The sequence below is a fragment of the Papilio machaon genome, chromosome 14 (assembly GCF_912999745.1).
Source record: "Papilio machaon chromosome 14, ilPapMach1.1, whole genome shotgun sequence".
Classification (NCBI taxonomy): Eukaryota; Metazoa; Arthropoda; class Insecta; order Lepidoptera; family Papilionidae; genus Papilio; species Papilio machaon.
In genome coordinates, this window is record NC_059999.1 from 1,145,012 (window position 1) to 1,170,895 (window position 25,884).

Sequence of the window (25,884 nt, forward strand, 5' to 3'; positions counted from 1 at the left end):
AATAAAACATTTTTTTAAAATTAAAATATAGTAAAAGATCAAGACCTTTTGGTTTAACTTAATATTTATATGTTTAGGAAAATTCAAATATATTTTTGTAGGGTTATACTTTTTTCTTTTTTGTTAAAATTCGCCAATAAACTTGGCGTTTACACCGACATTGTTAATAGAGTTTTAATAACTGGAATATTTTTAAAAATTGTAATAGAATTTTTAATAGATTGTTATATAAATTACGTATTCAAAAAAACATTTTTTAAAAGTGTATATTTAAAAATTCAAAATGGCGCATATTTAGATTGAAATATTTGCTAAATAATTAATTTATGGAAGGAAGCTCATTTTAAAATGTAATCTGAAAAATGTAAATAATATAGAATTAGTTTATGAAAATAACCTTATTTCAGTTATAGTAAATACGCTTCTGTTTACGACAGTACATGTATAATTTTATGTACTGTCACTTTCATAAAGCATTATAATATTGTCTTTTATTTTTTAGGTAACTAATGTTAGCAAAGTATTCCATTGTAAATAATACAATTTTTTTTTTAAATGTCGGATGTATTTTACATTTAATTTCTCGTAATTTTTTCGATTTGTAAATTTCTTTTAATGATATATTTTATGTGATATTTCGATAAATATGATACATATTTTATTGATATGATACATTTATTTATTGTTCCAAGCAACGCAAAAGAAGGTTAAAGTAAAATAAAAATAAATCCTAACCTAGATGATGGAAGACGACTGCCTAATTGAAATTTAAATATTAATATTATTAATTAATAATATTTTTTATATTATTAATAATATTATAATAAGTGACACAGAAGCGTGTGCGCTTGACGCAAATTAATTTCACAACCATTTTTATTTCATAAAATAATTATTTATAATTTTTATTTATATCAATTAACAATTTTTCTAATTCATTGTTTCGTCAGTATAAAGTAGTAATTAAAAAATAATACCAAGAAAATAATTATATATTTATATAAATATAAACACACATGTGGTAAATGGAAATGTAAATTAAAAAAAAATGTGCATTTAATTATTTAATGGAAATGTAATTACCTAGAAATTATCGAACTATTTATTTAAAATGTCTGTTCCCTTTTATAATGAAGTTTGCGTAAAAGTCCTAGAGTTGTGATAAAAATAATTTAAAAAGCAATACCACCGCATTCTTTGTTTTTTTTTTTTCATTCCCTGATAGCTATACTTTGACAGCTAAACTTTGACAGCTATACTTTGACAGCTATTCTTTGACAGCTAATATTTGACAGCTATTCTTTGACAGCTATTCTATACATAAACATTTGTGAACTACTTACATAGCTAACACGACTTTGGTACATTTTGTGTTGGCAGAATAACGTATGTTCTCTATCTTTCGTTCGCATCCTGTGAAATGAAACGAGTGATATTGTTTTTTTTTAAAGAACACCATCTTCATTAATTGATAAAAGGTAGCTCCGAAATACTATGAGGCAGTACAGGTTTTCGGCTGAAAATGTAAAAAATAAATATATTACATATATAAACTTTTTAATAGTTTTGTTTAAATGATTGTAGTTGTTACGAAATGGCTTGAAGTTGCCGCAATTTAAAAACCATTTTCGTTTTTGTCTGGAGTCTCATATCTTATTCAAATTGGCGCGGACGCAATTGCTATTGAAAATGACGGACGCGCCTTAAATAAATATAGTTTTTTTTTCTTACCAAGGAAGAGTATCTGAGCTATCACATAGCCAGCGGACAACTGGAACAAGGTCTTCAGGAAGGCGATGATGAAGAGAACGAGGAAGACAATCCAGAAAATGCAATACTTCTTCATCATCCCGCATTTCTCCTGGAATACAAATAAAATAAAGATATTAAATTAACAAAAACTAAATTTTTTTGTATAAAACTATTTGTCCGCGCGGAATTAAAAAAAAAATAGTAGCTTATGTGTTCTTCTAGACAATATTCTTCTACCTACATATAGAACATAGAACGTGTCGAAGAATATATGCCAAATTCCACCGAGATACCAAACTGTTCTAGAGATACGTTCTATAATATTAGTAAGAAGTTAGATAGACAGTAAGAGTGGACGTGAATGTCATATAAAAAATAGATAGTTACCTAACTTAAGTCAGTTGTAATGGAAATTAAGATGAAAAACCTAAAAATAGTATGACTGAAAGAAACAATTGAATCCGTCGATTATAAAACGCAAAATTGTCTACCACATTTACTTTTTCTTTAAATTCAATCATAAAAAAACTAATAACTCACCTTATAAGCAGCGTAAATAAATACGATATCGACAAGGAACTTAATAATCAGCAGTACGGCGAGGAGTATGATAATGGTGAAGACAACCGAGGACATAGCAGCGTCAGAATCATCACGACGTAGTTGTTCTAACTCTTTCATTTCTACCACGTGAGTGATCAGTAACACCGCTAGGAACAATGTCACCATCTGGAACGTAGAACTTGTTTTTTATAGCTCGTCATGACTAGTCCCTGTACTGGCGTTATAAAGAGTCTCGCTCAAGGCGCTTGATAGAAAGAGGCGCTAAAGTTCTGCGAATTACACAGGCCCGCGTAACCATATTAAACCCCCAAAAGAATGGTAAAAAGGGCGCTGTACAAAACAAAGCGCACTTAAATCGGCACAGATTAATTAGTTTCATGAATTTCTTAAATAGGACAACCATTCAAAACAGTACTGGTCTATGAGTGTTCTACTCTCGTATTAATAATATATAATTAATCAACCCAGGCGCGGACTAGGCTAGGAAAAATATTTCTGGAGAATACCTAAGTAGCATGTTAACTAAATATTGAGTAGGTACTGTCTTAACCTTGAACTATATTGCCTTGAACTAACATCAGGTTACTTGCACTTGGCATGCTTCCAAGTCTGCTAAGTTATAAACTTACAAACTTAAGTTATACAGTTACTGTTTTCCAACATCCTTAATGGAGACCGAATTTAGAAAAAAAAATCTATTAAATTAATTACATATAGCACTCTACACAGACTATATATTTCATCTGTCATCTACAAGAATTTAGTTGTTTATACTTACGCAATTTATAATGCCCATTGTAATGCATCCTGCCCTCAGGTTAATGATGAAACAGAACTTTTCCACTACTGGCAATTCCATCCTAGACTTAAATAAAAAAAATAGATTATACAGAAGAATTCAAAATAAAATTCTGTGGAAGATAAAAATGGTGCGTTGTTAGATATTTAATTAGTTTTAATGAAATGTGATGCTAATTGTTTAGGTTTATTTCAAAATTTGCTACTTATTTTACAATTTCTATTTTAAAACATATCCGTAATTGTAAAAATATAGTCATTAAAGTAGGTCAATATTCACTTTAATTAATTTATTTTATAGTTAACAAACTAACCTACAAATGTTATCTCGTATAGATCATTATTAAAAGCATTTTGTTTGAAGCAAGCCTCAATAGAGAATCAAGTCTCAATTCATATAAAAGCTTTGTTTGGGCGTTGCGTTGTAAATTATACAGGTTATTTCTTGGCACGAAGCCAATTTCATCCATAACTAAATTAAGAGGCATACACATGGAATAGTAATATATTTAGTTTATTGTTCCAAATTAAAATGGAATTTTAAAATGAATATTAAATTTAAAATGAATATACTTAATTAATTACTTTAATGATTAATATTATTAATGATAAACTTACCATTTTAATGATAATTTTCGCAGTACACTGTATTAGATACAGACGTCTTCACACGGTCACACCTGCACTTGACATCTTAATAGTCCAACAGTTTCATTGTAACGAGAACTTTACTTGGTAAGGGCATGTTTGATTGAAGTAAGAGAGATTGTTAAGGCGAAGCGAAAGAACAGATAATAAATAGACTTCTAGTATAGGAGACAGCCAATCATTATTTCGTAAAAAAAATGTGCAGTTATTATTAGTATAAGTTTTTCCAAAATGTGCCGTTTTTTTTGTATAATTAATTAGTCGTTAGTTATACTTAAACTCTAACCTATGCTGACTTAGCTCCTGTCATATTTTGAGAGTGATTAACACGCTCCATGACTGATTTTTATGGAACTCGCATGGACAGTAGATGGCACTTAGGAAGATATTTCAAGAGTTTACTTTAGTTTTTTTTTTCTGGAATTATAATAATAAAAGGATTGTGTCTTGGCCTTAACAAGGAGGCTGTGCTTTGCGCAGAATTGTTGCGGCGATCGATATCGGGACAAGAGGCACCTCACTGTCGCTTCCCTAATCACATTCCTGTAATTTACCTATAACCTACTTATATCTATTATTTGTATAAATATTTCATGTAAAGAATGTTCCAGAAATCCCTTACAGATTAGCTCAAATATGTAAAATTCTATATTGAATTTAAAATGAATTAATTTTTTTAATCAAAATTTTAATCTTAATAATAATATAAATGTGAATGTTTGGATGGATGGATGGATGTTTGTTTGAAGGTATCTCCAGAACGACTCAATTAAATGAATTGATGAAATTTGGCATAGATGAAGAACATAGTCTGGAAGAAAACATAGACTAATTATTGTGTTATTTAATTCCGCGCGAGCGGAATCGCGGGCGACAGCTATATTAGATAAAACTACATAATATAATTATAGTAGATACGTTATCGTAAAAACACTTACACTTTTTACAACCATTCAATTATAATGTAAAAAATTAAACTTTACAACTAAATAACACACATGCATACATTAACAGAGGTGTGAGGTAAGTGAGGACGTATAGTGAGCTGATGATGATGATACATTAACTGTAATGCGAACATAACACACACCTACACTGTAACTTTTAATAGCAAAGTTCTGTAGTAAAATTCATCGAACTGCAAATTTCAATTAATCATTAATAATTAAAATCAAATCCAGTTTGTAAAAATTTAATTGTAATATGTTTAATTTCAGTTGTATATTTTGGGGTCTTTGGGGCGGGCGCCTGGTGATACATCACATTAGTTTGGACACCACTCCCTTGCCCATAGGGGAAAAACAATAAAGTTGTTTTTATTTATTTTTAATGTATTTAGATTTATTATTATATATATTATACCTAATAAGTGCCATGTACTACGTAAGTTATCTACAAATTGCGTTTAAATTTGTTTTTTTTGTCATTTATTAAGTTTCTTTAAATATTTATAAATCTCTAAAACAATAACGGAAAATGCCAACAAAATACTTATAGTTTTATGTTAGTCTACTGTTTAAAATAAAATATTATAAAAAATAACTTATGATTCGTGATATGCCTTTAGTTTTTCATGTGGAAAACATTTAAAAATTCAAAATGTTGTCTTTGAGTTCCAGAAGAAATTCTGCTTGATTTTTTTACTTTTAATGACTAATGCTATAATTAAAATACAAAAAAACAGACATATTGTTTTATTGACTTTATTCTAAACCAACTTAATCTAACTTTGAATTATAAATATAAGGTGTAAATTAAAAATCACTATTTATCCGATTTGTTCTTTGTTTTGGCAGCACTGTATCGTCGTAAGATTCTTTCATTTTCCTGTACAAACTGTTCACAACTGTCAAATAGTATAGAGAATAGCCTGGAATTAAAAAAATATATTTTATTACTCAACAATTTGAAATAAAAAGAACAATTGGCAACATTAAAATGCGCAGTCTGTTTTTACAAAAAAAAAAAAAAAAAGTATCACAGTTGGATTCTTTATACTCTGTAATAAAATCGAAATGTTTCAAAACATGTATTGACTCAGTGGAACTTCAGCCAATAAATATTTATTACATACCAGCTCCAGCAATAAACAAGAAGACAACAGCAGTGATGTGCTCAGGGCTGTCAAGATGCGGTCTTAGCTCGCTGCTAAAGAGACACGTCACTGCAGCCACCAGGAACAGACACAGGATAAAGAAAGAGTTGAACAAGATCGAGAGCTGGAGGAATTCTGGACGTTTCTGGAATAATCAAGTATTGCAGCATTCAAACTTTTCAATCTGGCCGTAAACATAATAAAAAAAGATTTGTAAAGTCTATAATCTATGATAAAATACTAACAAATCCCATGCCTGCCAACACAATAAGGTTGCTGATGCCCGAGAGAGCGGAAAACATGATCATAGTCATTGAGATGAGGTTATCTTCCCTATCTCTTAGCCTGTGTCGAGGTAGATTCCACGCGCCCATCACTATGTATGCTATGCAGAATAACTGGAAAGAAAACAATGGAAGATTTTTCTTTTTAGAAGTTCATATTAATGTAAGCAAGAAGAAAAAAATTCTAGTATAAAACTTTAAACATTCGTGGTTCGTGATTTTAAATTATTCAGTGATTACCTCTTCCCTTCTAATTTTCGACAACATTTATTGGAAACTGTAATTTAATAAATATTTTTAATTATATTGTAATTGGAGCGAATGATAGGATCAATTCGGGTAGATATTTATCCTTTAAAGAATATTTTATAAATAATACTCACAATAGAAATAACGCAAAGCATGAGACATCCTGTCTCTAAAGAGAGACATCCGCAACATCGTCGTAACATAGGTAGCGCCATCTTGTTTCTGCATGCAAAAATATAAATCACAACGCTATATGTGATACTAGCTTTAACCCGCGACTCCGTCCACGCGGAATAAAAAATAGAAAACGGGGTAAAAATTATCCTATGTCCGTTTCCTGGTTCTAAGCTACCTGCCCACCAATTTTCAGTCAAATCGATTCAGCCGTTCTTGAGTTATAAATAGTGTAACTAACACGACTTTCTTTTATATATATAGATATAGATTGATATTGATTGAATGCAACTGAATTGTCTTTACCTAGTCACCAATGATAGAACATTTGATTGGACATGTCTAGAAAAATAGCACGCTTCAAGTCGACTGCAATTCAAGCGCCAGTTGTATACGTAATATTTTCATTTAGGTTTATTTATCTAATATATAAAATTCTCGTGTCGCGATGTTTATGGTTAAACTGCTCCGAAACGGCTTGACCGATTCTCATGAAATTTTGTGAGCATATTGAGTAGGTCTGAGAATCGGCCAACATCTATTTTTCATACCCATATTCAGATTTTTTAAATGCGCGCGTACGGAGTCGCGGGCGACAGCTAGTATTATATAAATGTCTAATATTATATATAAATGTTTGTTTATTATTATATATAAATGTTTAACTTGTGAATAAAAATAGACCCTGGTTCATACATCACTTTATTAAAGTTTTTAAAAAGTAGAGGAAGTAAATGACCAATTTTTTTTTGCTACTCTCATAGCATCTGATATTAAAGCAATCATAGACAACAAAAGTATTTTTTACCATAAACTAACAACAATAATATGAAGATTCTCATAAATTACATTGAACCTCATTTCCTACAAATTACTTTGTAATAATCTTAACCTATTCAATTGCAGTATATCTTGGACAGTATGCAATCAAATTTCAACTCATTTGCATAGTAATAAAGTGCATTATCGATATAGAATGTTGAAGGGTGACATCAACATACTTAATATGAATTTGTCGGGCCGCGAAGAACTTCGTCTCGTAGTCTGAAATAACTCGTCCTATAAACTGAAATACTATGCGTAATGTATATAAACATTTCTAACTTCAAGATGCGAAGAAAATAAAAATAATTGCTTGTTCATTTCGTTAATTATCCTCTAAACTAAAGGAATGACTCAAGAATGGAAAGATAATTTATTGTAAAAAATACGTTTTTTTTAAAATCATATTTCTGACTGCTGCAGTAAGATGATATTGAAATAATCACCAAAGAGCATGTTGTGTTCATAAATTAATTGCGTGACTAATTGCTAATCGTAATTACGCCTCCAAATTATAAGCTTGGCGTAGTTCAGTTGTAACTTTTTTAAACTCCATTGACTAAAAGATCAAAAGATGGCGGAGTGCCAAGTCTTAATAATCTAAACATTTCAGAGTAACTAACCTTCGATTAAAATCTGGAGATTAATATATCAGATTGCGTTGTTCTTGTTTGTATATATTAAAGAAATCATTAGCCCACATTCATATTTGAAGTAGTCATATTTACGTCGAAAAAAGATGTCCAGCTTGGCGACTAAATATTTTACAATTATAAATGAAATTCTTATTTCTAGTTAAAATATTAATTAAAGTTTTATTAGTCTAGGTCTAGACACTTCGATGAAATAATGGTGGCCTTGAAACCATACCACTACAATATTGATTCATAAAACCTTCAGACAAGTCAGTACGTCCATTATAGCAACTATAGGCAGAACAAACATCTGTTTTGTTTCAGAATAAAATGATTCTAAAATTATCAGTGAAATTTATTATAGGTTATGTTTATTTCTCATTATGTAAACATAAATAAATGTTTAATATTAGAAATGATATTTGATTAGAACATGGCATAACTATATTTTTTCACACAAAGACCCTTCTTAACTCTAAGGCTGTGACGGGCTTAGAAAAACTTTCAGCGTTCGTGTGATTTTTTGTTGATTTCTAACAAAAAGCTGTTTCTAAGACGTTTGTTGCTTTCACAGTTTATTATTTCATTTTTTATAACACTTTGAATTCATGTTAGATATGAACTTTGAAATAGGATTTTATAGCATTACTGTATCTTCCTATATAACGAAGTAGTGGTAATTTTAGCATATTGAATTGATATTAAAAAGGTAATCGAAAATTCTTATTAACACGAACAAAAGAAACACAGTAGTAGTAATAAGAATTTAATTTTTAAAATGTGTGCTAATTTTAGTAAAAAAAAAATAATATGCAAAGAAGTGGCTAATGATTATACGAGTATCAAATAGGGTCAGCAAGAGTTATAAAAATTATTTTTTAGTATGTTTCGGTTAGAAATAAAATTGTGCATAAATGTAATTTCATAGTTTGTTAAAAGTTTCTTAAGAAAATGAATAATTATCCTTTTATCAGAACTATATATTATATAGTATATAAGTTTATTAGAGTTTGACAAATGTGATTTTGTTTTCTAGAACGTTCTGGAAATAAAAAAAATGTAGTGATTTCCGCATACTGTCGCATTTTTTTAAGATATGATATGACAATATAAAAAAATCACACAAAACAATACTAACGTTCAAAATGTTTTCTTGTTACGATGCATTGCATTAATTCTTGTTTTTTTGCCAAAAACTTTTCAAACACAAAATATATTCAAAAACAGAATTCGACTTCTAAATTCCATTTCACTTATTGTTTTATAACCTTATTAAAAAACATTGATTTATTTATGTATAATAGATTAAAAAAAGAACGGAACACACTGCGCGACGGTTTACAAACAACTGACGGGCGATTTGGCGCCAAACGCGCTTCCTACATTTATGACCATGGCCTTGTGGCGGCCATTGCTGAGGGCTTAATTTATTTATTAACTGCATCTAATTGTTTTAAAAGAAATTTCTTCATATATTTCATTATATTATATCGTATGTATGATCTCATTGAAGTCAACGAGAAACGTAGGGAATAAAGAACGCAAACAGTTTAATAATTCTGGATAGAATAAATTTTAAGCAAATTTCATTAGTCAATTCGTTAAAAATTTTAAAATGCTTAAATAATGCTAAGCAGCTTTTGTCGCTGTTCTATTGGGTTCTTGTGTCCCAAATCCCATGAAAAACTCAGCATATTACCCCTAAAGAGAAATCTTTACACAACCTTGTAGTAAATAATTATCCACACTTGAACACAAACTCACGGGCCATCGTATTTCGACTAGTGATGCAACGGAAGTGTCTTACCGGAACCAGAAACGGAAACAGATGTCAAAAATAAATTTTAGCAGAAACGGAAACAGAAACGGAAGCGGAAACAGAAGTGTAAATATTAAAAAAAAATATATTTACAAATTTTTTTTTTGGTAAAAACAGTTTGAATTCGTTTTTAATTTATTAAGGCATTGGATATCGGTGTCTTTTAGCCTTCAATATATGTATTTTTACTGTGCTGCAATAAGTTAAAATACGTTTTTTTTTATTTATTTTCAGGAAACAAAATTACACTATTTACAAATTAATGTTCGCCAAACCACTCGTGTTGATAAAAGATGCACACTCGGATCCGAGTGGGCAGAGCTATTAGTAGCGGCGCCTCCCCCTCGGATCCGAGCGAGGGGCCCGTTCACTTTGTAGTAGCCAGTAAGCCGCCGGCGTTTGAAACAAGTCCATGTTGCTTTGTGTGGCCACTCTGGCAATATAGTCAACTAACGAAAAAGAGTTTTAGTTTCCTTCTTACAATGTTGTAGTGATTAGTATCACGTTCGTACGGAGGCAAGCATACAAATATCTTGTATCACATGAAGCTAAGGCTGAACTTTATGTTATGTATGTATATTTTTTTAAATATATGTATGTCCTATTTTTTTTTGTGTGTGTGTGTGTGTATGCGTTTATGTTTATGTGTGTGTATGTATACGTGTGTGTATGTGTGGGTGTGTATGAAATGTTACAAGATCTTGAACCGAGAAGATATAAGCTGGTTTTGATTAGTATCCTTACATGTTTTACTCAATATTCTGGAATTTGATGAAAAACTTGACTTTGTCAAAATCTTGTAACATATTTGTACACAGAAATGCGATCGTGGAACAAATATCTACATACGAGTATTAGTGAACTAAACCATTGCCATCCCTAGTGCTCAAAATGATGATCCCTAGCGCTCAAAATGATGATCCCTAGCGCTCAAATACAAAAAACATTATTAATTTATCTATATGTTCAAACACTCCCAGATATACTAAATAAAAATTCACCATAAAAAGTTTTGGCTCCCAGCTGTTACCTTTTTTTTATTTTGTAAAAAGTGAATATGTTAAGTATCAAAAACACCAAATCTAGGTTAGAAAAATATATAATTATTAGGCACTTGACTTGCAATCTGCAGGACCTGGGTTCGAATCCCGCTATGTACCAATGTGTTTTTCGATTTAGATATGTACATTTATCTGACGTTCTAACGGTGAAGGAAAACATAGTGATGCTACCTGCACATATCGGAGAAAAAATTTATGATATGTATGAAATCAACCCGCTCTGGGCCAGCGTGGTTGACTATGGCCTGGTGACTAACCTCCAATTTGGGGTAGGCTCCGAGCCCCTCAGTGGGGATGTATAGTGAGCTGATGATAATAGCGATGATGATATATTACATGGTTATCACTTATTCAAAAGTACATTTAATAACTCGTAAGTATGAAATAGTCACATTTTGACAGTTGTCAAATTTTATATGGACAACAACTAGACAGTTTACTCCAGCAAGAGAAACTGATTGTTTCAAACAGCAGCAGAAAATATTACGCGCTTAAATTCACGAAAAAGTACGTAAACAAACAAATGCGACAAGTAACGAAAGGCCGCGCACGGACTGCGCGTCTCGCGCCGCGCATTTGGATCTCTCAGCCGTCGTAAAGTTCCGTTTTATCTCCGTTATAAAAGTTGCGGAAACAGAAGCAGAAACGGATGTTGAAAAGCACGCGGAACTTCCGCACTTGCGGAAACGGAAACAGACATCCGTTGCATCACTAATTTCGACTATCAAAAAATGAATGAAAAAAAAAACAAGGCACAAAAAGATAGAGACATCCAGATATGCATAAGCACGACTTTAATACTGGATGTAGTTAATGATAATAATAGTGTTGTACTAAAGAACTCCTTTTTGCAACGACCGTTATTATTGTTAATTAACATTTAAAATTTTCTTAATATTGTTTTGTTATTTTTTTTAATCATATTTTAGTTTTTTTTTTTTTATAAAAATTTTGTTTATAACCGCTCTATTTGTAAACCAATTAATTACTGAAGTGTATTACTTCCATCTCTTTTTAACACTATAACGGTACATACCTCTGAATTACAAGCAAATCATGACAGGTATTTTTTACCTCCAAGCGATTTTGCGCTTTGGAAATCCCCGTAACTTCAATGCGAATGAATTTTGCATTTTACTATTTGTTTAACAAATTTAACAATATTTTTTACTTTTTATGTTTTCGTATAAATTAAGAGATAAGAAAATCAAACATATCCATGTGTCATTAGTTTAAAATTAAAAATTGTCTGAAATAAAAAGAAAAAATCAATTAAAACAATTATTGATTTTTATATTTTTATAAATATTTATGACTTCTAATATATATATATTAAATTAACATTTCCTTTGATAAACAAACATTTTATCACAGATGCTCTTAATTAAACGTGTTTATAATTTTAGTTTTATTATTTCGTGAAGTTTTGTTAATAAAAAATAACACTTGTAAGAAATCCAAATAAAGAAATAAAATAAGTGACGAAATTCATATATTTATACCTAAGTAAATATTAAAAATTATATTTCGTAAGTACAATCAAGCCAAACAAGGCTAACAATATTCACTTTAACTTATTAGATCACAGATCGAGAAGATATCACCTTTACAAGTAACACATACACAAAATTAACATTAATCTATATTTTAATTTTTTTTATTAAAACATAAAAATGGCGTGTCGGTGTCTAAAACCATCTTTAGGTATTTCTCCAGCAAAGTAATTTGTTGTTGACTCGCAATAATTTGATCCTGCACTAAAGTGCCCTTATCATTGGGATGCGAAATAGTTTTTTATATTCCTTATTCATAGATAACTAAATACAACTGCCTAAATAACGATCCAGTTGATAATAGTCTTTAAAAGGAGTCGCAAATTCCTTCCTTGTCTTTATAAGGTACATTAATAAATTATGTTTCCACGTGCAAATCTTGTCACCGTTCGTATGCTTTAAGAAGTTTGAATACTCTCAGATTTTTTGAATCCTTTCTTGAGCATATCGTTTCATAACTTTTATATATTTTCTGAATCTGTCTTCGGATAAGGATCAAGTGATAACCAGAACGATCTGATGACATACAAAAAGTATGCATTGAACGCTGAAAAGTATTAAAATATGGTTACTTAGAATAAATAGCTTCACTGTTAGAATGAAGAATATAGATTAGTACTACAATTGATAAAATCGATCAAGTTTATAAATAAGCTACAAGACAGCTATATCACCATACTCTGTTCGGACAAAGAAGCGATGTGCTGGAACTTAGTGGTGAATGTTACTAATATAAATGCGAATGTTTACATGGATAGATGTTTGTTTGAAGGTATCTCCAGAACGGCTCAATGGATCTTGATGAAATTTGGCAAGGTTGTTGAATATAGCCTGGAAGAAAACATAGGCTACTTATATTATTTATATTAAAGTTTTTTTCAATACCGCGCGGACAGAGTCATGGGCATCAGCTAGTGCTATAAAGGTGCTATTTGTTAGAATTATTAATATAGTTTTGTTGGACTTTGTTCTAAACGCAAGATTAACAATAAATAATGCTGTATGTACATCGCCATGTAACATTTGACCAACATAGATTCATCTTCTTCTTGAGGTGCCTCTCCGACTAGCGAAGGTTGGCGGTCAGTTCTCCATATTTGATTGATGGAGATTGATCAAACGGTATTTCCTTAACTACACCACCCAATAATCCATGTTGTGAATTTTAAATCACTCACCTATAGCAATACTGTTTCCAATGGATTCTGACGATTCCTTTTTCATAATAAGTTCAGCCAAAATGGATACGATTATAAATAACACGAGCATCATTGCACCGAATATCAAATACATTTTTAAGAATTTCCAATTGTCCTGAAAATAGAACATAGTATATTCCTCGTTTACATTTAAGCTGTATCATTAATTGATTGAGATATATCGCGCACATTGTAGCTGCCACATAACTCAGACATAGGCGACATACGAAGGTCTTTGAGGTAATCACCAGCCAGTAAAGCAGGACCTATGTGCTTTAGTTAACAACACAAATGAAACAATGACCACACAGAAGGCAATTGTATAAATTCGTTCATATTTACTCGATTCATCTAAGGAGTGTGGTACCGAAAGCTAATTCTTATTTTCCCTTCTCATCTTTTTCGTACTACCCAGTTCATCAGAATCGTCTCATCATCATCAGCCATCTCCAATGCATTAGGTTATTGCAAATGTCTGTTAAAGTCAGGTGACCTGCACGACTATCTGATCTCTTGTATAAAAATATTCAATAGAATTACCGTGTACAATCCGACTAGCAAGACAATGGTAAATGCTACAACAGAGATGGCGACTGCGATCACCAAAGCACCGGCGAACAGAATGAATAAGATAACCTCTGTTAAATATTCACTGTCTGGAGAGACATCCACATCAATGACTCGAACGAAGTAATAATGTACAGTTGATACGCTGTAATCAACCGTACGGGTCTGGAGGGCCTAGACAACATAGAGTTTATACAGTTGAAGTCCAGGAAAAAGAATGGCTTATAAATCTTCGCTAGTGGTAACATTCGAGCAGGTGTGTTGAGAGCTCAAATGACCACAGAGATTTCCAATCTTCGATAGTAGACATCAAAAGGAGTAGAATTACAGAATCAAACCAGAGGTAGAGGTATATAAATAGCGTGTTCATATACTCGTACCATTGGTCTAGGCCATATAGGCCAGTTTTATTCAAAATTACATCGCAATTTAAAATTTATTTTTTGGGAAATTACTTAAAATTAAAAGATTTTCATACCAGTAAGAAATAAGCGAAGATATAGCGTGCTATTTTCCAGTTTATAAAATAACAGCATTTCTTTGGTTTCAGTGCTCTCATGCTATATCTGAAAATAACAAAAAATATTATAAAATCGCTACTCTGCTGCCTGCTGCCTAAATGTTCTATTTTTCGTTAAGTAATTAAGGGTCTTCCGTTACTTATTTTTCAAAACTTACTTGGCGATATTATGCCACATTTTTTTTTACTCCATATCATTCATAAAGTTTGAAGAAATTAAGGCATCTATTAAATTTATGAACGAATATTTTGAAGATTTAAAGTGTAAAACTGAGGATGTTGCTAGAAGACTTAATGAATTGGAAATAAAGCAAAGCACTGAATCAAAAAAATTAAGTTGTCTAGATGAGCTGGAAGTCAAGATCGATATGATGGAGCAACAGGCTCGAATGACTAATATGGAAATCAGCAACCTGCCTGAAAGAAGAGGAGAAAACTTATTGATGATCTTGGAAAATATCGCTTCTATGGTCAATATACCCGTGAGTAAACAAGACATTGTCTCAATTCATCGTGTGCCGCATGCTACAACGGATAACACTCGACCAAAGAATGTAATTGTGAAATTTGGCAACCGCATGTTACGAGATAATATGTTATCAGCGATTCGTTTAAAGAAGGACATCGATTCAGTGAAGCTTGGCATATCAGGCCCTAAACATAATATATACGCCAATGAGCATCTGACTTTAAAAAACAAAAGTTTATTTCGAGAAACGCGAGAAGCAGCTAGAAAATGTGGCTACAGATTTGTATGGGTCAAGCATGGAACGATACTTGTCAGAGAAAAAGAAACATCACCTGTGTTTGCTGTTCGATCAAAAGGCAACTTATCTAAAATTAAAGCCAATTGTTAGAGGTAATTGTATTTGTTTAGTATTTTTTGAAGTATATAGATTTTTACTTAGTTCCAAAAAAATAATAGACAAATTTGTTACATTAATGCGTAAATGTTGTAAAGGTCTTGGGCTGAAATGGTACAATCTAAATACGGATATCAATGTTCCCTCTATAGTTAACTATACTATGTCTGTGCGGATTATGTCTCGTGTTAGAAGCATGGATTATCGATTTACCCACTTAATATTCGTAATTTTTTAGTATTGATTTATGCTTTACTTTTATTAAAAATATTGAATGTTTAATTCCAACGGAATGTACATTATATTTACCTAAAAAAAGTAATAGATTTACATATCTTTTGATAACGTTAGTATTCTGTGATTGTTACGACTTTAATAAGTGTATATACACAGAGGTGTTGGTGTTGATAAATTACATTTACGGTTATATTGTTTATACTAATAAATATGAGAATGGCTGATAAAATATCCATATACTATCAAAACTGTCGAGGACTACGAACGAAGCTTAACACTATTTACATGAATGTGTTAGCGCATTCATATGACGTTTTGATACTTTCTGAGACCTGGCTATCAGCCGCCATAAGCGATAGCGAAGTTTTTGATTCGCGCTACACAGTATTTCGTTGCGATCGCAACTACGCTGCGACGGGCAGGCGCGACGGTGGCGGCGTGTTGGTGGCCGTGCGCCGCGGCCTGCACGTTGAGCGCTGCTCGCTTGCACTTACCTTAGATAAAAATGAATCACTCAATTCGCCGTCGCCTTTTATTGATTACGTGTTATTAAATGTTAAAGTGGGGACAATATTCCATGTGATTTGTGGAGTTTATATTCCACCAAATCAAGATGTAACTACTTATACAATATTTTTAAACTTGTAGTAAGTTTTAGTATTATTTTAATAATATACAGAATATAGACAAAATATATATCGCCGAGGACTTTAATCTACCCTATATTGAATGGAGCGATCCCTCATCTCAAACATACTCGCTGCCATGTGACTGCCACAATGTATTAACTAACACTTTGAGTATTTTTGTTCGTGATACGCATACTAGACAATATAATTATATCAAAAACAACATGGGACGTATTCTGGACTTATTTATTTCTAGTGATGATACATGTTGTTGCGAACCAGTACTAAATCCATTGGTACCCATTGATATTCTTCATCCTCCCTTTCACGTACTTATATCATGTGACCGCCACCGTAAAACTATGCAATCAGAGTCAACATTAAAATATTATTATTTGGATGCAGACAACGCAATAATTAATGAAACTATTAACAGTTATGATTGGTTGGCAGTTGGCAGTTACCCTGTAAATTCAGCGTGAAATGTCTTTTATCTAAAATTAAATGAAATCATAAAAGCCCATGTACCTATGCATTATTGTTGTTTTCGTTCGAAGTCCTCATACAGTTCATTATTGCTAAAATACGATCTGGCCACGCTTGACAGGAGACGTAATCTTTTGGATGTTATGTTATTGCAAATATCGTGCATCAAAAATTCAACTGCATGGAGCTTACTAGACAAATACAATTACATGTGCCTGCTCGATCATGTCATATCCGTGGCACTCGTAAAAGTGTTCTGTTCGCACTAAAACGATGTAAGACGCACGCAGGTGAGCGTGCCCCCTTGTGGTCTGTGAACTGATCATAGCCTTCATAAACTTCATTAATTTTAATTGTTTTAAACTGTTTGATTGTATTTAAACATTATGTCTCAACTTAAGTGTAATAGATTATTATTGTTTCTTTCCTTTCTTTTTAGTTACTGTAGTTGTGAACAACGATGTTGGGTACATAATTACATTAGGTTAGTCGACATCACAGGAGACCGAAGAGCTGGCAGCTACCTCGGACAAAGAATTAGTTTAGCTATTCAAAGGGGGAATGCTGCCAGTATCTTCGGAACCTTGCCTAAAGGGACTCCTTTTAATGATATATTTTAGCTTTTATATTATACAGTATATTATATTAATACGAGAAACAAAAATTACATTGTATGTGTTATATTTATATTATAGACATATACCTATTATGTAGTCGTTAGTTGTTCCAAATAAATAAAAAAAAAAAAAATATCGTAATTACCACGTTCCTTGTCGATACAAGTTTAAATAAAAATGATTGTTTTATCTAAATATTTCTTTTTCTAGTATGATTTATACTAACGTAACCTATACTCATATATCTTACTAATATTATAAATGAGAATGTTTAGATGGGTGGATGGGTGGATGGATGTTTATTTGAAGGTATTTCCGGAACGGCTGCATGGATTTCAATGAAATTTGACGTAGAAGTTGAGCATAGTCTGGAAGACTACATAGGCTACTAATTAAGTTTTTTTTTAATTCCACGCGGACCGCGTCGTGGGCGATAGCTAGTTATTTAATAAAAGTGACCCCATATAAATCAGTACAATGTTTTATTTTTAATTTTACAGATGTTGGGGAAAAATCAAAAAGTTTGTAAAAGTTAGCAATATCAAACAACGAAAGTATTATGGACTACTTGGAACTTAAATACCTTAGTAATGAGATAAACTAATCCTTTAAATCCTTTAAATTGATTTCAAAGTATGCGAATAAGGAAAACTTTGTGCAAAAAATGACCAGTTTTTATTGTCCCATTCTAATATCGGCTCATCGATTAACAGATTTTTTGCACCTTATCCTCCTTTTATACATTTTAAAACTAGCGCAAAACTTTCGAGACATCTCACGAAACTTTCTTTGAGAATATCTGTGGTTAATTCACTGACCTCGATAAATGGACAGGCTATAAGACGTGGTATTTTGATCCTTTTTGATTTGCACTATTTTAGCGCTGACGGTAGCGTTTTATAGCGGTGGTGAGAATTTGAACTAATACTGGAGATAAGATTAACTGTCGGCAAAATCACCTGAAGCTTTTAAGTCGGAAGCAGCCTATTTGACGTATCCATTTATATAGTATGCTATATAATTTACTCTTTAGAAAGAAGAATCAAATAGTTATTTATGATCATTCTAAAGTGACATTTAAATGACAATTTTGATGGAACGATATTGTACTGTAATGTTTAGAAAAATATTTTTATTTTTGTTTAACGGAATGAAAATGTGTATTTTAATATTGTAATACACAATCTGTTTAATTAAACCCAGGTAATCCAAAAAACGTTATAAGGTATAACATAAACCGTAGAGATTGAATCGAGGGTAATGGTCGGTAAAGAGTCTTAGGTCTTAAACCACAATTTGGTAGAAGTTAACATAATTAATATAATAATGTTGTTAAAAAGTGGCAGCTATTTATTTTTTTAGCCCTAGAAAATTGTATAGCAACGATTGGGCTTAGTACAGTCGACAGGAAGGATGATAAAGTATGTAAAGAAAAAACATAAGTGTTTACGATATCACATAATATATTACAGCAAAAAATGCGCAGTAATTCAATTATAATAAATTAGACGTTGATACCTAAATATTTGCGACCCAGTCATTATGTTAAACAACACAAATTACTTAGATTCAATTTCATTACTTGTAAAATCATAGCTTACGTAGTTATAGAATTCGAGAGATTAACTTATTTATCTTTGTAAATGTGTAAAGAAAATATCGAAAAATATAATGCGTAATTATTTTGTTCGCGACTGTACATGTGAAAGTTCAAAGACGAAAACTATACCTTGTTCAGTTTCAGCGATCTTCCATAAAATATAACTTATACCTTTTAAAAGAAAAAAAACTCACTTTGATTTTATATTGCACGGCATATAAAACAGAATTTGCGATATGAAGTGCCAATGGGTTCATATACATTTGAGCGCTGCGCAAGCGACTAAAGCCGCATTCACATTTGCCTGACGTGTCGTGTCGTGATGCTTTCTGTCGTGATGGCTACTGTTCACATCTATGTGACGCGTTATGACGCATTTTTAATCAGTTCCGTTATAGCTCTCGGAGAGTTTATACATTCGCAATGTTTTTTCATGAATCATCCGATTCGGATTCAGATTATGAAGAAGATATGCAGTTATTGGCACTGGCAACACTTCTAATAAAACAAAAAAAGAGAAGAAGATATTGGATACATCCAGTAAATACAAAAAGATAGTTTAGTTTTAATAGATTGATCCTTATATTGTTTACATTTTGTATCATAAATCGCTTTATATTGTCGTACGTACTCTCGTCGTCCATACCTTCTGACGCGTCACAACACGACACGTGCGCGTGCACACTAGTCCGACCCGCTGTGTCGTGTCGCTGCGCCGTCCCCCGCACCTCACCCAACTGACGCGGACCGGGATCGCTACTGACGCGACACGACACAAGCCATCACGACACACTGCGTCAGAGAAGTGTGCACGCAACCATATTAATTGTATGAGACCGATACCTTTCTGACGCATCACGACACAACACGTCAGGCAAATGTGAACGCGGCTTAAGGTTATAATGTTATAAACAAAACGTGAAATAGTGACTACACTCGTTATAACGTTACGGTGTTATGTTAATAACATATGCTATAAACGCGTTATTGTAGTTATGTCTTAAACACAATTGGTTTTTAGATGTATTATTAAATGTAAATCTTGTAAATTAAATAATATTAAATATAAATGTAACAAAATTAAACAACATCATCCTGTCATTTTATGAATATTTTTAATGAAGGTAATAAGTTGCATTATAAATTCATAAACCTTTTACTTTAAACTAATGTTGACAATAGCAGCTTTTTGTTATAGATATCGCTGTATGCATGCTCTAAGATCAGCTGTTTTATCCATTCCTTTTGTTGTGTCTGCGTCTCTTTCAAACATTAACAACTTTCATACGAGTAAAAGAGATAATAGAAAGAACCATTCTTCCATAGCATGCGCGTTGGAATTTCCATTAGCGCGTATTTATATTTACATGCACAATATTATGCAATTTTAATTAGAAATATCGGAATCGGAATATCGGAATATTCTATTAGAATGTCTACAGCTAATATACAATTCAATTGTTAGAAATTTTGGCGCGCACCACAAACTCGATTCAGGATTAAGATTTGAGTTTCCTCCGGATTCCTTGAGTCCATCGCTTATTGTACAATAATAATAATATTTATAATATGCTAATGAATTTCGTTCGCTTCAATCACTAAAAGTTGTAATACATTTTGTTTCAGATATCAAGATGTTTGTTTGTCGCAACTTTTGCCTTTGTATAGACTTACGTAAAGGATGTATTGCTATAGCATATTTTCAAGCGGTAACAGAAATAAAAATAGTTTATTTATTAACTCTATGATATTCCTGGAAAGAAAACTAATTGAATGACACCACACTCGTCATAATCGGTTCTCCTGTTTAGACTATAGAAGACCAACTTATAAGTTACAAGCTGTCGCCCGCGACTCTGTCCGCGCGGAATTAAAAAAAAATGAAAGTAACCTATGTGTTCTTCCAGACTATGTTGTACATGTGTGCCTAATTTCATCATGATCCGTTGAATCTTTCTGGAGATACTTACAAACAAACATCCATCCATCTAAACATTCGCATTTATAATATTAGTAAGAAGTAAGATTTGTGCTCATGTAGACAAGAACATTTTATGTGATCAACTTAAAACTGTTTAATTTTAGGTTCAACAAATATTACTAATGTTTTATACGTTACGAGCTTTATTCGAAGATTTTTATTTCTTCAAGACTTGCAGCAAAGCATTGTACGAAGAGTCATCATTTACTTTAGCCTACACGAAGGCAATACATCTTTTCTTACATACATTATATTTGATTTTAACCGCTTCATTGTTGGTTGGATTACATAAGGTATAACACGATTTGTTATTTAAAAATATTCGACTAACTTTAGTACTACTAAATTTAGTGGAAAACAAATTGTATGAGACGTCATTCTACAAAATCGGTGCAGTATTTTGCGCTCTAAACGTTCTAATGGAACTTCTAACTCTAAATGGAGTCAGCGGTTAAAAATGCAATGTTTGGAGTTGAAATAAAGTTTTCTTTCATCGTCATCACCTCACTATACGTCCCCAGTGAGGGGCTCGGAGTCTTCCCTAAATTAGGGGTGACTAGGCCATAGTCAACCACGCTGGCCCAGAATTTCTTCTCAGATATGTGTAGGTTGCATCACGATGTTTTCCTTCACCGTAAGAACTGAAGAACTCGGATAAATGTACATATGTAAATCGAAAATCGAATAACACATTGGTACATGGCGGGATTCGAATCCAAGACCTGCAGATTGCAAGTCAAGTGCTTAACGCCTGAGCCACCGAGGTTTCTTTGACTTAACTTAATATCGACGCTGGAAAGCGTAAACGCTGTAACCCCGAAAGTATGAACTTTACAGGAGAGCCAAAAAATGATAACTCGTGAGCTGATACGCCTACAAGCATGCGGTATTTATGTTGTGTAGTTTGTGCTAACCTATAATAAAATCATTATCGTTTGATAATGGTTGAAATTATTAACGTGTGAAAAACATATTCGCGATTTCAAGGGTTACAGCGTTTATGCTTTCCAGCGTCGATATGAGGAATATTTGGGAATTTATAACAGTTGAGTAATTTTTCACAGGGTATGTCAAGAATTGTTAAAGACTATCTGATCTCGGCATTTATTTTCATGATATTCTATGCTTTGTTATATATTTTAACATGGATTTGTCTAGATGAGTTTGAAATAGACGGTGCGGGACCTCCTATTAATTTAAGTAAGTATCTGTCACTTATTGCATCATAATCTTTACACAAGAAATTAGTTTCATACCAAAAATCATTTGTATTTTATAAGCGAAACTAGAAAGCGATGTTTTTGTTCTGGCGGAAAAAAATAGCAAAACTTAATTTAATTAATATTGCTATTACAAATCCACAGTTGGAAGGAATTTAATTTATATTACCTGATAAATATAAAGCCATATACACCTGGAATTTATAAATTGTATGTTTTCAGCTCTTAATGTCTATTTTCTTCTGATGATGCGCAGCTATTGGTTGAAAATGAATGCAAAGCAATCACTTAGCATGAATGCGTAGTCTTTGACGCCATATCTGTGGTTCAAAATGGCGATGTCTTAAAATGACAACTGTCATATGTAAATAAAAACAAAGTTTATTTTTCTATATCCTGTCTAGTTTTGTTATATTTTTCTATATAATTGTTATATACATAAAATGTTTAAGATTTTTAAATATATATTTTATATTAAATCATGATGATAATGTCCGGTTGTATCGAATTATCCGGTTCCAGTAACTCCTAATGACGAAGATGAAATACACGTGTAGAACTGAAACAAAAAAAAATCCTCCAATAAATATTACGTACTTACGATTCTAATAGTGACCACATAAATACTAGCATTTAACATTGTTGTCATAGACTCATATTCCTGTGAAGCTGAGGGGAACAGAGGGGTAAACGGAAGAAGATTATGGGTATACTGCATGTCCCTCTACCAATAGGGAAAGAGTTATCTTGTCAGGTTAAAGAGCAAGGAGGTATTCACACAAATAAAATATAAGTGATAGTTTTTTTTTACTTGACTTACTTAAGCCGACGATCTTATAAGTTACATCAAAAGCTGACACCAGCAGTAAAGGGAAGGAGACGAAGCTTGTGGTAGCCGCTACTATCAGGTAAATCACAGCGCACAGGAGGTACGCTCGGATGTAGGTGTCGTTCTTCTGCAAAAAACATTTGAAAGATTTATTACAACTATATACTATATACATAACTATATAACTATATACATAGTTGAAAAAGGGAAACATTAAAGCGGATTTCTAAGATACAATGCTACAAATCTCTTGCTCTTTTATAATTATTTAATTATTCTGAATGCAGCGGTAATCGTGGGTTTTTGAGACCAAAATCTCCGTTTAAATATTATTATTAATCTTTGTTTTGTTAAAGATAATGGCAAAGATGACATGTTTTATACAGAGACTAGAGATACCTTCTAACAAACATTCATCCATCCATCGAAACCTTAGAAACCAACTGTCAGTCATTTATAAAACAAAATAACCTTACCTTATGCAGTCCAATAATCAAGACGATGGTAAACACGAGCATAAATACAATAGCGACAAGAAACAGCCCGCTTAAAGTCATCATTATGTACCCCATGTCTGTGATAGCTTTGATAGTTGACGTCAGCATTATAGAGCCCTCAACTATTCCATAGAGTGATAACGACAATGTAACAACTTCGAATAACTGTAAAATAAATTATAAACTGTGAATATTAATATGCTTATGAAATAACTTTAAAAAACTACAGAACCCAGAGTAGATAGATGGCACGGATTTCTATTTGCCGCTCTCCTAGTACACATTTTACGCTTCCACATTCATTCAAATGACGCCGGAATAAAAAAAAAATACTGCAAACTTCTAAATCTTTGCCAAATTTCACCAAGATCCGTCGAGCCGATCTTAGGTACCTTCAAACAAATAAACATCCATCCAAACATTCGCATTTATATTATTAGTTAGATTTGTTACTTATATATTTTTACACAAAAATAAACAGTTATTTTAACCATCGCATCGTCGTAAGAAAAGTTTTTATCGCGTAATTTCAATATTACATTAATTAAATTTGTGAACATAAACAGTTATGGCTTTAAAGTATTCGAATAAATAAATTAGACTCTGCTAATTTAATTTCAGGAAAGACGGTAGATGAATCATCTTACTAATTTTATAAATACGAACGTTTGGATGGATGGATGTTTGAAGTTATCTCTGGAACGGCTCAACGGATTTTGATGAAATTTGGCACAGATGTAGAACATAGTCTTGAATAACGCTACTTATTTAGTTTTATTTTTAAATTCCGCGTGAGTCTAGGTCGCGGGCGACAGCTAGTATATTTACGGCAAATTAGAACACAAATAAATGTCTAAACTAATCGAGAAATATTAGTAAACAAAATATAATTACCAATTGAAAGTATGCAATAATCAAACAGCCAACTCTTAATTTGACGCAGAAGCAACATTTCTCTAATACAAACATTGTGTTCGGCATTCTGAAATACGAAATAAATAATATTTGTTACTTAAAAACAAAAGAAAATTCTGACCCTTAGAAGAAGAATGACTCCACATTATGGGCTAAAGGAGATTACAATGGATTGAAATACATGAAAGGGATTGCCCACCAAAATCAGTCGGGTTATAATAGTTTAAAACATGTTTCCTTGTACACATAATATTAATATTGTGTGACTGAATTATTTGTTGCAAGGTTTATTTAATAATGGTGAAAGGTTTTGTAAAAATCTATATTATCTCATAATGATTTTAAACCGGTTTAAATGTATTATTATTTTAATACAGTTTAATATTAAAAATATTAAAAGTCAAGGTCAAGTAATAACAAAGTTGTTTTAAAACACAATCCTTGCGATATCTTGTTTTTTAACACAGAAATGCATTCTGTGTATAAATTGCGTTGCAATTAATATTCTCGTGTTTAGTTCTCAATCTTTCTGCTCAAATATGTTAAATAAAACAATTAGTGGCGCCGCAGGTCTAATTGTAAAGGGTACATCCGATCCCAATGGTCGTACGTTCAAATCCCGCCATTCGACTCTATCCCAGCACAAGCTTAGTTTTACTGAATAAATTGAATAGTTGGACTGATTAAAAGGAATAATAGTAAACTAGCTTCAGCCTGCAGCTTCGTCCCCGCAGTGATAATAAAAAAAAATGGTAATTTTGCGTACAGTATCATAATTACGCATGGCGGAGGCCTAATTTAGTCGGCTTTCCCTTTCCACCCTTTTTTATATGGAAAGGAGGGGAGGGGAAAGGGGATTTGACGAAGATCACAGTTGATAGAAGAAATGTTATGTTTCTGGGCGTCCTCCTACGTCGTCCTGCGTCGATTAAAAGTCCTTAATAAATTGATATATTAAAAAAAATAGTAGGTCCAAAACTTAATCAAACAAAATCACTTTTGATACCCTCAAGTTTTACCCATATACTAGTTAAGACAATCTTTCAGATAAAGATTTTTTTTAATTTCTATTATTAAAATAAAATTTGTATATTTGATACTTACATTTTGTAAGCAAGTTCACATCGAAGTAGTAAAAGTTAATACAAAATGGTCCATGTATTCACAGTGACAATTCTATAAATACTGACGATATTTTTAAATAATCTACTTTTATCATCTCGTTTAACCTGTTTATTAGCACTGTATTACAAGTAGATTAAGATTAAAT

The 25,884-nt window shown here is 31.9% G+C and overlaps 4 protein-coding genes across 4 annotated transcripts; all 4 read right to left on the bottom strand.

The window, feature by feature from the left end:
- Positions 1-1,244: 1,244 nt before the first annotated feature.
- LOC106715571 lies at positions 1,245-4,099 on the bottom strand. The gene is made up of 5 exons (XM_045681061.1): positions 4,059-4,099; positions 3,095-3,176; positions 2,293-2,481; positions 1,732-1,861; positions 1,245-1,516 (listed from the first exon to the last, which is right to left on the bottom strand). The coding sequence occupies exons 1-5, from the start codon at positions 4,097-4,099 to the stop codon at positions 1,446-1,448; spliced, it is 513 nt and encodes a 170-aa protein (XP_045537017.1). The 3' UTR covers positions 1,245-1,445.
- Positions 4,100-5,471: 1,372 nt separating this feature from the next.
- On the bottom strand, positions 5,472-9,234 carry LOC106715585. The gene is made up of 5 exons (XM_014508904.2): positions 9,160-9,234; positions 6,525-6,612; positions 6,103-6,255; positions 5,837-6,002; positions 5,472-5,632 (listed from the first exon to the last, which is right to left on the bottom strand). Exons 2-5 carry the CDS (start codon positions 6,603-6,605, stop codon positions 5,517-5,519), a joined length of 516 nt encoding a protein of 171 aa, XP_014364390.2. The 5' UTR covers positions 6,606-6,612; positions 9,160-9,234; the 3' UTR covers positions 5,472-5,516.
- Positions 9,235-12,796: 3,562 nt separating this feature from the next.
- LOC106715586 lies at positions 12,797-14,781 on the bottom strand. Its single transcript, XM_045680999.1, has 4 exons — positions 14,699-14,781; positions 14,194-14,394; positions 13,633-13,768; positions 12,797-13,001 (listed from the first exon to the last, which is right to left on the bottom strand). The coding sequence occupies exons 1-4, from the start codon at positions 14,777-14,779 to the stop codon at positions 12,916-12,918; spliced, it is 504 nt and encodes a 167-aa protein (XP_045536955.1). The 5' UTR covers positions 14,780-14,781; the 3' UTR covers positions 12,797-12,915.
- Positions 14,782-22,852: 8,071 nt separating this feature from the next.
- Positions 22,853-25,780, bottom strand: LOC106711989. Its single transcript, XM_045681009.1, has 5 exons — positions 25,719-25,780; positions 24,594-24,681; positions 23,679-23,864; positions 23,194-23,329; positions 22,853-22,932 (listed from the first exon to the last, which is right to left on the bottom strand). The coding sequence occupies exons 2-5, from the start codon at positions 24,678-24,680 to the stop codon at positions 22,853-22,855; spliced, it is 489 nt and encodes a 162-aa protein (XP_045536965.1). The 5' UTR covers position 24,681; positions 25,719-25,780.
- Positions 25,781-25,884: the final 104 nt, after the last annotated feature.